Below are 17427 nucleotides of genomic sequence, written 5' to 3' on the forward strand. Positions count from 1 at the left end.
AAGTGATTAAAAGACTTGCCTTTGTAGTTGAACTATCAATTAAGACAATTTATGAATGCCTTATTTTTCTTGAATCTGTATTTAATAGCATTTATGAGTAATTTGTAGTGGGTGATTGAACTTTATTATGTTAGGATTATCTTGTGGGCCTATTTAAAGGCATGTAATATTCAATTTTGAAATCAGGGTGGAATACAAAAACCTTGTGGTTGAAACCCTTTGGGTGGTATGTTTCTTTTAAACCTTGGTTTAGGTTTGATGTTAAAAATTGATTCATTGGATTAACCATTATCAAGCTAATTCTGGAGTAAGTCGTCTTGGTATCTAAGCAACCATCATAGATTCCAAGTTCGATCTAAGAGTCATTCATCTTCTAACCAGCTCTTGGTTGGAATCAATCCGTTAAGTTAGCTTTATTTGTGAACGTTTTGCAAGGATTCTAGAAGGATCTCTAGCTTTGCAAAATCTAGCATTGTATGGCGCTTATCATTTGTTATCAGAGCATTTGGTCGACATCTTTGGCTGGCTCTAGAGGTGAAATATCTTTATTTCGTTAAGTTAGCTTTATGTGTGAAATTTTGCAAGGATTCTAGAAGGACCTCTAATTTTGCAAAATCCAACATTGTGAGCGCTTATGATTATGTTATTTTCTGTCGTTAAATTAACTTTACCTTCTTCTTTTTATGTCGATTTTTTTTAGTCTTTCGGATTAAAAAATATATATATATTAGTAGAAAAAAATATATATGTTAGTAGAGAAAAAAAAATATATATTCCGTTCTTGTCCAGAAAGAAACGAATAATTTGATTTGAGGACAAATCCTTTTTTAAAGAAAGGGGATGATATGAATTCAACAACTGATCACTTGCATGTACCCGAACAAGCAATTACAAAATATAATACAAAGAAGATTCAAGTATCAAATCAAGAAAATAATGGAGTGGCTGACATTGAAAAGTGATTAGAAGACCCGTTTTTGGTAGTTGAACTACCAATTAAGACAATTTATGAATGCCTTGTTTTCTTTAATTTGTATTTAATAGCATTTATGAGTAATTTGTAGTTGGTGGTTGAATTTTATTATGTTAGGATTATTTTATGGGCCTATTTAAAGTCATGTAATATTCAATTTTGAAATCAAGGTGGAATACAAAAACCTTGTCGTTGAAACCATTTGGGTGGTATGTTTCTTTCAAACCTTGGTTTAGGTTTGAGGTTAAAAATCGATTCTGGAGTGAGTCGTCTTGGTATCTAAGAGTGACCATCATAGATTCCAAGTTTGATCTAAGAGTCATTCATCTTCTAACTCACTCTTGGTTGGAATTAATCCATTAAGTTAGGTTTTTCTGTGAACGTTTTGCAAAGATTCTAGAAGGACCTCTAGCTTTGCAAAATCTAGCATAGTTGGCGCTTATCAGGATCTCCTTCCTTATAATTGAGAATGGTCACTTTCCAAGGTGACCCTCGAGATTGGAGAGATAAACAAGTGAAGGCATTAAAAGTTGATGCAAAAGTAAACAACAAAATCACACGGAGACAATTCATAGCATTCATTTTGTGATGTTTTAGAATCTTTTCTCTAAAATTATTTTTAATGTATTTCCTCGCTCACATTTTCTAAAATATTTCTCTCAAATGTGACCCGAGGCTCGAGCATACGCCATTATTATCTACAAAGTCTGAATGCACATGATTGTCTTGTTCGCTGGATTAGAACAAGTGTCGTATAATTATTGTCCCGGTTCCACAAGAATGCAATTGTGACAAATATCTAGTATGCCCCAGCTCTCTTAAACATTTTACTGAGGGGCTTATGTTAGATATTCTTGATATGTGTGAGAAAAATAAGGTCTTCAGTTTTATTGAGGGGCTACCGTAGGTGAAAGTCAAGTTCTACAAACAAAGAGTTCAAGACTTTTCCATAGCCCATGCTACAACTGAACGACTGTTTGATCTATAGTATTGATCAACCCCAAGGGATAAGGCAAAACTAGGTGTCCGCAAGTGGTGGAAATAAAAATTATCGACCCAACTCCCCAAAAGTGGGGAAGTGTCAGACTTGAAGGCAGAGGAGAGGAATATGAATCCTCCCAACAAAGAGATAGAACTCCATTGCAGAGACCTCAGACCTCACAGCCAGAACAACCATAGTCAAAGCTAAGGCCCCTCATCTTGCTTCGTATGTAAGGGAGCCCATCGAGAAATCGAGTACGACATTCTATGCCATCCAAGCAAAATTTGGAATGAAATCAGAAGTTGAGTACAAGATATCAAAAGTTGAAATATGACTAGTCGAAAACGTGGAAAACCCCCGTATAGGGACCCTACAGTATTTATTTCCTCTTTAGAAGAGAGTGTGTTCGATAGAATAGCCAGTGGAACACGATCTTATTATGTTGAGGCCTAGATCAATCACAGAGTGGCCAAGAACACTATTGTTGACTCTGGAGCCACCACAACTAAATGATAGAGTCTGAAATGAAATGCTTGAACATCCTATGGCATTGAGATACAAGACGAATGAAGATTGGGACTTGGATGGGACAAACTAATTTTGTTATTGTTAAGATGGACGACTCGACATCGTATTAGGGATGGATTCCTACTTAAACACAAAGTCATTCTTATGCACCTAGTGAAATGTTTAGTAGTAACAGAGTCCAACCCGACAAACATTGAAACTATCACCTGTTAGCCAAAAAGGGTGAAGATGATGTTGGCGCTACAGTTGAGAAGAGATCTTATCGATGATGAACTCACGCTTGATATCATTTTCATGGTTAAAGAGGGAGCTCGAGTGAGCTCACTCCAACAGAAACCTCGCGGCCACAATAAGAACACAAAGACACAAAGCTAAAATGTCGGACGGAGTATTAATCTCCACTTGGGAAGATAGATCACAAAATTGATGTTATGTCGGGTGCAAGATCGTCAGTCACACACTTATGTCATACGGCTCAACCTGAGCTAGCTGAACTCTATAAACAACTAAATGATTTGTTGACAGTTGGAGTGATCACACAAGTGTTGGGGAGAGACACCAAGCCAACACCTTTGCTGAAGGAGTGAAGACAGATACAAACCTCTACACTTAGAAATATCATCCAAACAGATGGGAGAAGGGCCGGTCAAAAGTGTTACCACGAAAAATTCAAGACAAAGAGAGAGTTCTGATCAAGTTGAGGCTGGATCAACTCTGATTTCAAGGCAACAATAACCAAGGACTAGTGCGAAAATACTATAAACCATTCGAAGTTATCTATAAGGTCGAGAAGGCATCGTATAGGATCCAATTGCTCCCATGGATGCGGACTAACCCAGTTGTCCACGTCAGTAACGGAAACGTTACTATCTCAGCCAAAAAGACATCAAGCATAAGGAAGTGGTATGACCTCAGGAAAAGAAGAACAATTTCCTAGCAAAAAAAAGTAGGAGAGACTCTGACAGAGAAGACGCGAAGAGTCAAAGAACCAAGTAGTAGTTTTCAGCAGTTCCTTGCAGATTGGAAGAGATTTCTCAATACTAAATTTATCTGGAAGCGCGTCAAGAGACCTACAGTCAGCCTCACCCTACATCGTTGAGTTCGTGAAGAGTCGTTTGACAAAGACATCAACCAATTGAGTGGGAGAGGATGTCACGGTCATATTTTTCCAAGACGTGTTGCCTATGACAGCATGTCGGATATCCAGGTCATGCTTGTCTAGGACATGTTGCCTATGGTTTGTTGGCTGATGACTGTGATGCCCTGTACGCTCTCGTACCCACCTATCATTCCTAGAGGACTGTTTATCAGCTTTCTTCTTCTGTCCGAAAGAGGTGGAGGGGGTGTGGCCAATCACCGAAGGCTTGACCTTGAGGTGGTGTAGGTCCATCAAAATAGAGAGATTCAGAGTTGTGGCATTGTCAACGGAAAAATTACTCGGCCTCGAGTCACAGAGCTACAACGTCCCTGCGGGGCCTACCTCTTCCCCATCCACGCATGGTACCAGCAGTGGCTCATCTTCCTCTGCAAGGCATTATCTGTCATCACATAGGAAAATTCTAATTCAAAACCAAACCGCTAGAGACCCCAAATAGAGAAAGAAAAAAATCATAATAACATCCAAAACATCACAATTGGGCAAGAGAGGCAAAATTCTTATAAATAAGCTTCTACAATTCAAATTCAAACTACTTACCTAATCACGATGGGGTGTGTCGGCGAGCTGAGTCAGTGAGGTTAACGACTCACTACCCTTAATATCTATAGGACCTAAAACTCGAACTGCTCTAATACCAATCTGTCACACCCTAAATTTCAAGGCGTCGAAAGACCGGATGTAACTCAAATTGTGCAATGATGTTCAGTGTCCGGATTTGAGACGCTGCCTTAAGAACTATCTGACAATCAAGTGGGACAACATGGTGAGTGCTATCCTCGTCATCCATGGGAGGTTGCTAGCAAACCAACATTGTTGATTACCTACATAATCAACGCCTCCCATAGGTCGGATCCTCTGCGAAGGGTAACCCAGCTAGATTCTCTCGCTCAGGTCACACAAACTCTAACCAGCCTTGTGCCGAGCTCAATGATATCAAACTAGAGTGGAAAGGGAAGTGAAAGCTCCGCAAATGCCACACCAACTTTTACTAGCCTACAAGGTACCTTTATTTCTTCAAGGATTGTTGTGGGGTTGTCTAAGTCTCTAGGGTAGTTTTGCATTTTTGACTCCGTTTGGTTCGGTCAGGAGCACAAGGTCTCACCCTCTGATCCTCTCCCATGATTTCTTAGCGCACGTCCTCTAGAGACGCTCCATCCTAGGTCGCAATCTAGTCAAACTAACTCACGCATCATAGTTTTAGGTCGTTTCTACTGCTAAACCTCTACAAGAATAGTCTCACAATGATCACTTGGAGCTAATGTACATTCTATCATGCAAGTAAATATACATTGTGGGGCGATGACATTCATCAAGCACCTAGAGTGTAGATTTCACAAAATTTCATCCTTGAGCACAACATAATATTGTACAAGTAGTATAAAATAACACAGTACAACATGCGAGGTCTAATTCATCCATATACATATATTGTAGTATATAATCACACATTTAAACCATAAACCTTAGAATAGATCATGCCAAACTAATCCCAGGGTCGATTTTTCTAGCATGCATGCAAATTCAAGTGATCCTTACCCTGAATTTACGTAGAAGCAACATGTGGCGCGCGAGGGTTGGTGGGCTGCATGTCAGATTCAGGCAAGGGTCTTCGAGTTGGACTTCGGGTTGAGTGGCATTCGAGTTAGGTATCAGTATGGTTGCACGTGGATTTTGAATCGAATTTGGGTTGAGTCGGCCCGTAGACGTGTCGATGCATACAATATAACACATTGATCCACTACTCATTCGACATTTGTCCATGTGGCATCCAAACACACTCCGCCGTTCATCGTTCGAAACGAATTATTTTCTTCAAGAGAAGTATAGCTCTTTAATCTAGCTATCTAAACATGATTTTTAAAGATTTTTTTTTTTTTTTTGCCAAACATATACCTTAATAATCTCAATTGAATACCTAGAAAAATAAGAGTTCTTACCAAATTCGAGACCCCAACAAATTCGGTTCTAACGCAGTTTTTGGCCAAGTTCCAACTTAAAACTTCGAGATTTCTACTCTTAGAATATCATGTTCAAGAATCAGACCTTAACCAGATCCAAGACTCACATATTACTGAAAACGTCTCGAGACTGAACACCTGCGTACAACCCCTAACTTTGTGCTGTTGAGGAAGCTTTCTTAGTTATCAACAACATTCTTAATGTCATTGATTATAGTTAATAAATTACTAATTCTCTCACAATATTGATTATGTAATTATGCATATTTACGGTTTGTATGGTTTCTTTTGACATAAGAACTCTAATTCTCTTTGATTCCTTCGATTGTATAGATAAGGGTAATTAATAATAGCTTGAGATAGTTACATTATTTTGAAATTTGTTTTTTAGTGAATCTATCCATCGAACATTTGACACTCCCAAATCGAAAGTCGCATGCTATATTGAAAATGTTGTTAATTAGAGCGTTGGATTCTTGAAATTTTGTACAGTTAAACGAGACATTATCTCATAACTAGTATGAATTCTAGACATATGACGTTACAAATGGTACCAGAGCAATATCTCTCTCAATAAGATGTGGTTTGAGGATGAACCAAGGCAAAAGTTGATGGACACGTGCACCCCGAATAAAGTAGAGGTATGTGAATGAATAGAGACCGTATCCAAATAAAAGTGATCCTAAAGAGAGGTCAGGTAAAAAGGGTTTAAAGAAATTAAAAGTTATTATATATACCAATGAAGTGCATCATCTTTTTCGGTGTCTTCCAATAATACGTGAACTAAGGAAGAAGTTGGTGGACATGTGACACCCGAACAAAAGAGTACATAAATTAATAGAGACTATATCCAAATAAAAGTGATTATGATGATCGAGTAAATACAGACGATAAAAAATATTATTATTTGAGATTTTAAAAGTGGGTGCGCGTGGGTTGCACGGAAAAACAAAATCCAATTAAATTAATTTTATAGAGGTCTACGTCCGACATTATAGTTATTAATGATGACGTGGATACTACAACTACATAGTCGGTCGATAAAGTCAAAATATGTAAGCAAATTTATTGAATTGGTTAGTATGATTTATATTATTTGTGTTATATTTGTTGACGTGTTATTAGAATTAAATCATCATGTTTTCTATAAGATATTTTGTTTTTATTTTATTTATTAAGTGAATGAAATAACGACACCGACACCGACACCGACGTAGCTCCATAATCACTTATTTTTTATTATATGGACTTTTAAGTTAAAAAATATCCGTAAAATTCTAAAAGTAATATTAAAAAATTTAGAGATAATGATAAGATGTCGATAGACGATTTTTGTCCATATATCAATGGTAAGAATTTTTTTAAACTCTTTTTGTTATAAAGATAAATAGTGTTAATACTACCGTTAAAATTTTGAGTAATTTTTAAAGACTTTTTTTTAAGCTCAAGGTGTATGTTGAACTATTGGCTAAGCAATTATAAGAGTTGAGTTGAGTTGGGTTGGGTCGTAGCGCAAGGTCTATGCCAATGGCTATGCAAACAACTAGGTGAGCTAACAGAGTTAGTCACGCATTGAATAGAGTCTAGACTAAAGTTATCGATGTTGGGTCTGAGCTTGGTCAGTCATATAGTTGGAATGAGTTGGGTTGAAGGAGAAGCTAATAGACACTCGACCTAGTGGATTCTTCTTTCCGTTTGATTCTATTGCTATTTTTTATTCTTCTCTGGCTACGCTCCAATGACTCTCCATTGACCAAGTTTTGGCGTTCCACGACATTTCACACCGTCTTTAATGATTTTTTTCTCTGGTGAATCGGGAAATAACATCTTTGAAACTAAATGAATTTGAAAAAGAATTATGGATCTAAAAACCCAAAAAAACTCAACCAAAACCATTAATGATGTTTTAGAATTTATCATTATCATCGCGAAACAAACGACAACCTTGAAAAATTCAAATTTTTCTCAAGCAATCCTCAATTAAAACGATAAACGTTTAGAGGACAAGAAAGATGATAGTTTCGATAATTAAGAGAGGTGAATGGTTTAGGGTACAATTTCGAACGTCTAGGTTGATCGACGGTTGAGAATCACAAAGCCTCGGGCAAGTCACCGTGCTGTTCTTTAAATTTTTTAACTAAGTCGTTGCAATTCTTACCAAATCGATGAACTTAACAAAATCAATTAAATGCAAATTGAATTTTCTCATATCATGTTAGGAAGATTCTAAGCAGTGTAGTAAAACCAAAAGGTATTTAGCATAGCACCACCTACATAATGAGGCCGTAGGACACTTTGCATTAAATTTTGTAATTTCATCACCTTTATGCCTTCCTTTATAGGGCTGCCTGCATATGCTGTGTTCTTCACTTCACATGTTCTTACTTTTAGCACTAATCAATGGCTTCTCTTAAGCTCTTCATTATTGCTTTTCTCTTGCTCATGGTTCTTGCAAGAACTCAACTTGCACAATGCAACACTTTGAAGGCCAACATCTCTTGCCTTGATTGTCAATCCAACTATGATTTCTCAGGTCTTTGCAACCCTTTGACTTACGTTTTGTTTTTATTTCATGTTGTTTGTATCGTGTTTTGTGAGATTCTACATAGGTTGGAGAGGAGAACGAAACATTCCTTATAAGGTGGGAAAACTTCTCCTTAGTAGACACGTTTTAAAACATTGAGAGAAAGCCCATAAGGGAAAGTCTAAAAATGAGTCTATTAGCGGTGGGCTTGGACTGTTATAAATGATATCAGAGCCTGACACCGGGCGGTGTGCTAGCGAGGACGTTGGGCCTCCAAAGGGGTGGGTGTGGAAACCTCTCACTCGTAGCCGCGTTTTAAAACCTTGAGGGGAAGCCCAAAGTTTGCAAACCTCCTCCAAGTAGACGAGTTTTAAAACTTTTAGGGAAAACCCAAATAGAGGACATAGCAGTGAGCTTAGACTGTTACAAATGGTATCAAAGCTAGGCATCTAGCAGTGTGCCAGGGTCCTAAGGGGTGGGTGTGGAAGCCTTTCCATGACAAACACTTTTTAAAACCTTGAGGGGAAGCCTAGAAGGGAAAACTCAAAAAGGACACTATCACGTAGCCGTGGGCTTGGACGGATATAAATAGTATCAGAACTAGACATTGGGCAGTGTGCGAGCGAGGATACTGGCACCCTAGACTAATATAAATGGCATTAGAACTTGGGCAGTATGCCAACAAGAACACTAGCACCGAAGGGGTTGGGGGTGGAAACTTCTTCCTAGTAGACGAGGAAAAACACAAAGAAAACAATATCAACTAACTATGGGCTTGGACGGTTACATGTTTTTATCAAGAAAAAAAAAAATTATTTGATAAGTATTTAATGAACTCTAGTATTTAAACAATTAAAGGTGTTTTTGAACGGTTAAAAAGTTTCTAAAATAGATTTATTTTTCTTTCAGGAAACATGATCGTAGTAAACTGCAAGAACATGAAGAACCTAAGCGTTGCAATTACCGAAGCCAATGGATCATTCAAAACTACGCTTCCTTTCGACACGGCCTCGGACGACTCCGAAGCAGCTCCATCCAACTGCATAGCCAAGCTTATTGGGGGACCTCACCAGCTCTATGCTTCAAGGAAAGGCATGAGTTCCACAGTCATCAAGAGAACCAACTCCAACTTCTTCACCCTTGCCAATGCTCTCACCTTCTCCACATGCAAACATAACACAAAGTGCTTATCCATCAAAAATTTTGTTGCTGATTCAAAGACCATTGATTTACCTCTGCCACCTGAGTGGGGCTTTCCACCTACAAGTTACTATTTTCCTGTGCTTCCCATCATAGGCATTCCTTGAGTGGGCGAGAGATTTGAATCTCGGAACTCGTAGGAGCTCGTAGGAAAGTATAAGTGTCTTAACACCGTGTTATATTCATGTTTAAGTAATATGATTAAGTGTTGTAGTTTAAATACGTTTGTAACCATGGAAAAGATGAATTATATATACTTGTTATTAATATATATTGTTGTCGGAATCTTCACGAGATTTTTCACAAGTTGCCAAAGAACCAACCCCTTTTTTTCGGACCCATATCACATCAATAATTTGACCCCCTACTCTTTATAGGTAGTTTTAGATAGGTTTCTTTTGAAGTGGATACATGAATGCCAAGTATGGCTCGTAATAATTTGTCTTTGGGGGCATACGATGATTCTTGAGCCATCTGAGGTGCACCCCGGTTAAAAGATTTGTTTTGGACAAACCCAAAAGTTCTGTTGGTTGAATTGATAACTTAATCCAATCCAAAAATTTTCACAATCCAACCGAACCCTCTATTCTCATGTTTAAACTACACTTCTTAATGTATTTTGTAAATTTTTGTTTGGTTCGGGTCAACTCGAAGTTTTTGTTCCATGAATCTAAAATCGAACCAAAACAATTCAGGTTCAGAAAAATAAATTCAACCCAACCCAACCCCTATCATTTAGGTTGGGTTATCGACTTGTCGACACCAATTGGTTCAATTATTAGGGGCAGTAGACTCGCCTTCATGCACCAGACATTTTCGTAGAGGCCAACAATGGTGAAAAGCTGTGGATCTTGGGAGGAGGTCACTGGAAAAGTTGCCAGAGAGTCGGGTCGGGTCAGGTCAGGTTAACCCGTAACCCACTGAAAGTCCACAATCCAGTTCAGCCCAAACTCAACTCCAGCATACCAACTTAAGCCCAGCCCACGTTTAAACTCATTTCCTCCTTCAGCCCAGCCCATGCCAAAGCCCAAGCCCAAGCAATAGCAATCGTTGATCGTCAAGAGTGGAGTTAGCTGATGATTAGCTTGGATTCTAGTATTAGATGATCATGTTTTAAATATTTTTCTAATGGTTACACATGTATGCATCAATCAATCACGATTTACATGTTGATCTAGGTCAGTACGTTTTTATTTGACACTACATCCTAGGATTGTGAGTGGCGATTTGAGATATAGACCTGTATGCATCCTAGAGAGTAGATTGGCTCGAGGAGTTACTAAACGTCTTGTGAATGAAAGACAAGGTTTAAACCGCCTAGATGCGCTTAAGAACCTAGTAAATCTTCATGGCATCCAAGAATGACAAAGATAATTCTTCAGAGCATAAGAGTATGTACGATGTCATAAGTTTAATGGTGTCATTAGAGTCTCCCTACCCTTTCCACTCTAATACCCGTACTGTCGAGTTTTACTTCGATATCCCCTGTCAAGCCATGAATAAGATGGTTAGGGTTGTGTTTTCTAGAGAGGGTTGTGGAACCAGTAGATCCATCCTAAGGAGGGCGTGGAATCAAGCAAGAGATTACCCATGCTCATCAAATTTGTCTTAAAAGGGGGAGTAGAATCGCGTGAGTAATCTTAGTAACTAGCAAGCACACGGGGTCGCTCCCCCAATCTTGGGTGACTATATGATTTTATGGGAGGGTTTACCAGCTAACCTCTCATGGATAATGAGCAGGCTAGAACACACCATACAGTCCCCAAAAGAGAGAGAATTCTATGAGGTAGCACCTCAACCAAGGACAAGAATTTCACACTAACTCGGCAAAATAACAAAAGAGTAATTCACACTAGAGAGGGAACTTGTCATTTGATAGATCTGTGAAACCAAGAAAGGGTGAATCACCTTCTCCATATCCAAAGTTGGTTCGTAAGCGATGAGCAGCTAAAGTATCGCTTAGAACTTTAAGGTACCCTAAATGCTTAGATACCCGTTAAGGCTAGGTCGAACTTCTTAGAGCATAGAGTAAAGCCCGTGGATACCTACTAGGTTAAAGATAGATGAGAGCCTATAATTTGGTTGCTTATTGAGTATTTTTATACTCACCCATTTCTCCCTTCTTTCTCAACTGTTTGCAGGCTACCGGTCGAGGTAGAGGAGAGTTCAAGTTGTGTGGTTACATAGGGGTCATTTTGGAACGTCAGTCTATTTTAATATTTTAATATTTGAGTGTTTTGTATTTCATTACGTGAATGTATCCCAAACCCATTTTTTCATTCGTAATAAATTTAAATAGTATCATCTTGTAATAAAATTTAATTTTGTATTTAATTGTGGTATTGTTTTTTGTTTTAATTTGATTTAAATGTTACCCCATTTTCGTATTTGATCTTTTCAACTTTTATTTTATTTGTCTTGGTCTTTGCCTTTTTAGTCACGGTCTGAGTTTTCGAAACCTCAAAAGCCAGGTCATGACAATCTATGTGCATGAAAGTTGTAGTAACTACGAAGTTGTGTAAATGGAATTACATAGGATATAAGACAACTACCTACTTGTGTACGTGTAAACTTAAGTAATTTACCTAATTGTATGCATGCAAATTACTTTAGAGACGTGTGATGTACCGTTGTGACAATTACGTGTCTGGGTATGCAAGAATTTGTATACTCTATTTTGGCTTTACTTGTGGCAACAACAAATTTACGTGTCCATGGGAATTGACCAATTTCAAATGATTATAGGTCCCTTGATATTTGCGTGTCCACGGGAGTTGACCAATTTCAAATGATTACAGGTCCCTTAGTTTCTTGATATTTGTTGTGATTGTATGCACGTTTAACTCTGATACAGGAGGAGTATTTTCACCGCTCAGGCTTTCTCAATATGTTTCGAGTTAAAGATAAGAGCGTGCAATGATTGTGACAACCAATAGTACTTATGGCCTTGGGCAATGGTCATTGTGTCTGTTTTATCTTCATTTATTTATTCCGACAGTATTTTGCACTTCTGTTTTATCTTTTAACTACAAACTCTAGCGATTGATTTAGAAGTTCTTTCTTCTCAAACATGTTCTTTTATTTAAATTTTTACGAGGTACCCATATTAAATTTAAATGTTTTCTATTAAATTTTACGAGTCTGCAACGTAATTTTTTTTTTTTTTTTTTTTTTTTTTTTTTTTTTTTTTTTTGCTTTAAATGACACATATGGTAACGAGCCTAGGTTGATTTAGGGTTTTAGAATGTCGGGTCGATATGATATATCCAAATTAACACATAAAAAAATATATACAATGATAGGGATAGTAGATAGAACCGTCAATTTTTTAAATGAAAATTAGAGTATTCAATAAGTTATATTTAAATGAGTTTCGTTTTCTCTTATATCTCAACATCGAGATTGATTGTAGGGACGTTAGTACTCTCCGACTTACCATACCAACAACTCAATAGAAGTATTTTTAAATAATTAAAATAGATTGTTAAATAATATACTAATATAAATTTTATTGTATATAATTAATAATCAATAATAATTTTATTAGTTTTTTTACTAATTTATTTTATAATAATATTTTATTCTAATGACTTATTTCATGTTGACCAATAGTATAATGATATTTAATAACAATAAATAATTGAGAAAAAAGCAAATGAACGTACTTTATTTGTATATTCCATCTAATAAAATAATTTATTTTTAAAAATTAAATAATAATTAATTACTGAATAAAAATAAATAGAAATTTTCAAATTTAATAAAAATAATAAAAAAGACATAAATAAAAGAATAAAATTAATACGATTCAATTATAAGCCTGGCGAGTAACCCTATTTTTAGGTTGAGTCAATGAAAGAAAATGTCAATCTGCAAACTGGGCGGTGCATTTATGGTTTCGGTTGAGTCGGACAGGTTGGTCGGATTCTCGATGGCTCTAAATTCTAAATAAATAAATAATTTTAAAAAAAATTGCGTGGAAAAACATGAACAAAAGTCAAAGGACAATTTTAGATATAATGTCAACGGGACCATTTGACAAATTTTGTGATGGAAAAGAGAAAAGCATTAATTATTTGAAGAAGAGCGAAAATATATCAACTTTCCCACCTAACTATGACCCGTATTCAAATATTATCTAATCCTTCAGAGATCGATCTATTTCAACACTACATGTTAAGAATAAGAATGGTTCGTTTTAGATTCGTGTTCTTCAAAAATATAGTTTTTAAGTATTTTTTTTTTATAAAAATCATCTAGAATTAAAAAATTTATATGTTTGGTTTATTGAAACATAGAATGTTCGTAGATGACAATGACGTGCGATCATGTTCCTTTGTGCTTATACGATGCGGAGATTATTAAATAGTTGCTAGTTAACCGGCCCAAGGGCAAGTGTCTGCATTTGTATACCTTTATGATCCTGAGTTGACATTGACTGGGTCATGTCCTAAATCTCAATGATATGGTGCCATAAGGATATTATGTGGGAACTGTTAAGAAATTTCCAACTATTGTGAGGAACTCGTGACTTAAGGGCAAGGAGGGTCCAAATAAATATCAAAGTAGTTGGCAGATATGAGGATCGTTCTCTTCTTTTATGATAATGACATTACACGGGTACTCTAACAGAGTTACTATAATGATCCATGTCTAGGATTCGTAATCTAGATTCGGCACTTATATGCCAGGACATTCCCGTGCATTCCCAACGATATAGTAATATTACTTGTTCCTCACTTCTAAGAGTGAAGATTATACCTGCATACCAACACGAGTCCTTCCAACATATTTTGTTCTCACTCACGTCATAGGAAAATTTCCCAGAGGTCACCCAACATAGAATTATTTTAAGTAAAACACGCTTAAGCATGAATTCGTACGATTGAGCCATCAGAAAAGAAAGATGCACCTTGTTGGCATATATAGTAACTTTGAATTTTTTTCTAAGTCTTTCTTAGTTATTCCATTTTTAGGATTGCTCTTATTCATCGTCTCAGCTCATTCATGTATTTCTCATTTACTCGAGGGTCACAATCACTAACTAGTTTATGATACGGTTTGTAAATATATCATGAGTTGAAACCTATAATAAGCCGCACATCTTATAGATCTAAATGCATGGTTTCAAATAACGGCAAACAATAGTATATAGTCAACTAGATTCTACAATAGTCACGACTCTAAAAAGAGGAATGGGTTCAAGAGAACTATACAATGAATCTCAAAGTATGAAATGAGTTACGAGAAATTAAATTATCTCGATAGAACCCAGTTCTTACCTTCATATAATAGAAACCCTAGATCTGATACTTAAAAGTGATTAAAAATTTAAAAACCTACGTGTATATTATTTACTGAGTATTTTTATACGCATTAATGCTACTCTTCTTTTACATATGATGTTTAATCATGCATGATCGCAACGAGTACGCAAACGAGTAATGGGTTTATATCATATTGTCGTATGGATATTATTTGGGAACTATCAGGAAATTCCCAATTATTCTTAGGAACTCGTGACTTAGGGGCAAGGAGGGTCGAATAAATATCAAAGTAGGGGCAAGGAGGGTCGTTCTCTTCTTTTATGATAATGACACTATACAGGGACTCTAAGAGAGTTAGAGTAATGATCCATGTCTAGGATTCAAATTAGGTTTCGTAATCTGGATTCGACACCTGTATGCCACGACATTCCCCACGATATAGACATATTACTTACTCCTCACTTCTAAGAGTGAAGATTATCCATACGTACCAACATGAGTCTTTCCAACATATTTTGTCCTCACTCACATAGAATTACTTCAAGTAAAGCACGTTAAACCATGAAATTCGTACGATTGAGCCACCGAAAAAGGACGGTGCACTTTGTTGATATATGCAGTAACTTTCAAAATTTTTAAGTCTTTTTTAGTTATTCTATTCTTAGGATTGCTGTCATTCATGTGTGGTCTTAGTTCATTTATGTATCTCTCGTTTACTGGAGGGTCACAATCACCAACTAGTTTATGATAGGGTCGGTAAGTATATCACTGAGTTGAAATCTATAATAAGTCGCACATCTTATAGGTATGAAATGCATGTTTTGAAATGACGGTAGAGAACAGTAAATAGTCAACTAGATTCTACAATAGTCAATTAACCCTAAAGAAAGAAATATGTTCGGGAACTATCCGATGAATCTCAAAGTATGAAATGAGTTACGAGGAACTAAATTATAAGATAAAATAAACTCCGAATGATTAAAATTAAAAAAATGAACTCGATAGAACCTAGTTCTTACTTTCATACAATAGAAGCCCTAGACCTGATAAAAAAAAGCGATCGGGAACCTAATCTTGCACGATCGCAACAAGTACAAACAAGTAACGAGTTTGTATCATATTTTAAATTGAATTGTATAAAATTCCAATTGTTATTAAGCTAAGTAACATAGTTGTTACAAGTTATAATTATAATATAAACAAATAAACTTCAAAAAAAAAAAAAAAAAAAAAAAAAAATTTGAAACATTTATCAAAAATATCCCTATAGGTCCTCCAATTTTTGTTTATTTGTAAAAGCTCCCCCAAATTTCTGAAATATTCTAAAAAGAATCTTTTAATTTTAGGATTCTATTTCTAGGGCCAATCTATTTGATCCCATTCCCAATTCGCCTCTTCAATCTCTTCGTCTTCAACCATTCCCGAACTACCGCCACTTACGCCGCAGAAACCAGTCGCCGGCGCCGAACATGAAATCGCCGCCGTTATCGCTTCCGCCTTCTGTTTCTGATCGGCGTTGTTCCGACCATCGCCGATGACTTCCATTGGCCGCCGATCGAAGGCTCGAAAACATCCCGAAATCACATAAACTCGGCACAAACTGAATTCGTATCTCAACTGCAACACAAATCGATTAAACGGCGAAAACGAGAGTCAATAATCGAAATCAACAAAGCAAATTTGTGTCGGACCTTAGTGGAATCATCAATTGCTCTGTATTCGTTCATCTTCCACTTGGTTTTGGTTCCGGTCGGTGCTCTGCCCTTGTAGAACACCATCGTCTTCTTCAATCCAATTATTTTATTGGCGGCGGAGTACACGTAGACCGGAGAGCCGGTAGCCTTCCAGTAGCCAGTAGCAGTGGTTCTACTCGGCCGACCACCGCGAGCCTCCCTCTCTTGCCGTGCCACGAAGAAGAACCATTGCTCGCTGTCCCCTTTACAGAGCTCGCCGGCGAACTCTGTTTCAAAAAAAAAAAAAAAAAAAAAAAAAAAAAAAAAAAAAAAAAGACCCAATTAGATCAAATTAAAATTTTTAAATATTTAATAATTAATATCACTGTCAAAATTTCAATTTTACCCTTTAACCTTTTTCTTCGGTATTGACAACGTAATCTAACGAAATTTAAACCGAACTTAAGAGAGAAGAGGAGAAAGTGAGTAGTTACTTGGAAGATCCCAGGGCTCGGAATCGTAGATATTAAGAAGAGGAATGACGCGGTGCTTTTCGAGTAGCTGACCATTGAGTTGGTGTCGAAGATAGAAGGAAATGAGCTCTTCCTCAGTCGGGTAGAAGCGGAATCCCGGTGGGTACTCAACGTTCGAGTCGTTTCCCTCGATAGCCATTGACATTGGCATTGTGATACCCATTGTAGGTTGATATGTATATATATATATATATTGGGATAAGTTAATGGAAATGTAGACATCAAGCTCAACGCGCTTATGTTGGAAAAACAAGACAAGGACAGAGATGTTTATGCATCATAAGACCTCTTTTTGAATTGGTCATAGACGCTTAGTGCCTCATATTTTAACCTTAATGCCCAATTTTCATTTTTTTTTTTTAATATGTAATTTTATTTTCAAATTAATACTAAAAATAAAAAATTTATTTTGTTGTTTGTGGTTAATTTTACACTTAGAATTGGAATTAGGGTTGGGGGAACTTTCCTAGTTGAAAAAAGGAAATACTCGGTTATTTTTTGTTTAATTAAATTATAAATTTGATTCAAAAACCGCTTAGAACTTAAATTATAAATTTGATGATAGATGTCACAGTCTTGTTTGTTCGAGTTGGTTGACAGGGACGTCAACCAATTGAGTGGGGGAGGATA

At 36.6% G+C, this 17427-nt stretch overlaps 2 protein-coding genes across 2 annotated transcripts; one reads left to right on the forward strand and one right to left on the reverse strand.

Annotated features, from left to right (window-relative positions):
* Positions 1-7957: 7957 nt before the first annotated feature.
* Positions 7958-9595, forward strand: LOC111802294 (uncharacterized). The gene is made up of 2 exons (XM_023686605.2): positions 7958-8133; positions 9034-9595. Exons 1-2 carry the CDS (start codon positions 8001-8003, stop codon positions 9429-9431), a joined length of 531 nt encoding a protein of 176 aa, XP_023542373.2. The 5' UTR covers positions 7958-8000; the 3' UTR covers positions 9432-9595.
* Positions 9596-15810: 6215 nt separating this feature from the next.
* Positions 15811-16974, reverse strand: LOC111802352 (NAC domain-containing protein 90-like). Its single transcript, XM_023686682.2, has 3 exons — positions 16759-16974; positions 16283-16551; positions 15811-16208 (listed from the first exon to the last, which is right to left on the reverse strand). Exons 1-3 carry the CDS (start codon positions 16958-16960, stop codon positions 15948-15950), a joined length of 732 nt encoding a protein of 243 aa, XP_023542450.2. The 5' UTR covers positions 16961-16974; the 3' UTR covers positions 15811-15947.
* Between the last annotated feature and the right edge of the window lie 453 nt (positions 16975-17427).

This window comes from Cucurbita pepo, chromosome 9, assembly GCF_057944985.1.
Source record: "Cucurbita pepo subsp. pepo isolate OVF chromosome 9, ASM5794498v1, whole genome shotgun sequence".
NCBI classification, from domain to species: domain Eukaryota; kingdom Viridiplantae; phylum Streptophyta; class Magnoliopsida; order Cucurbitales; family Cucurbitaceae; genus Cucurbita; species Cucurbita pepo.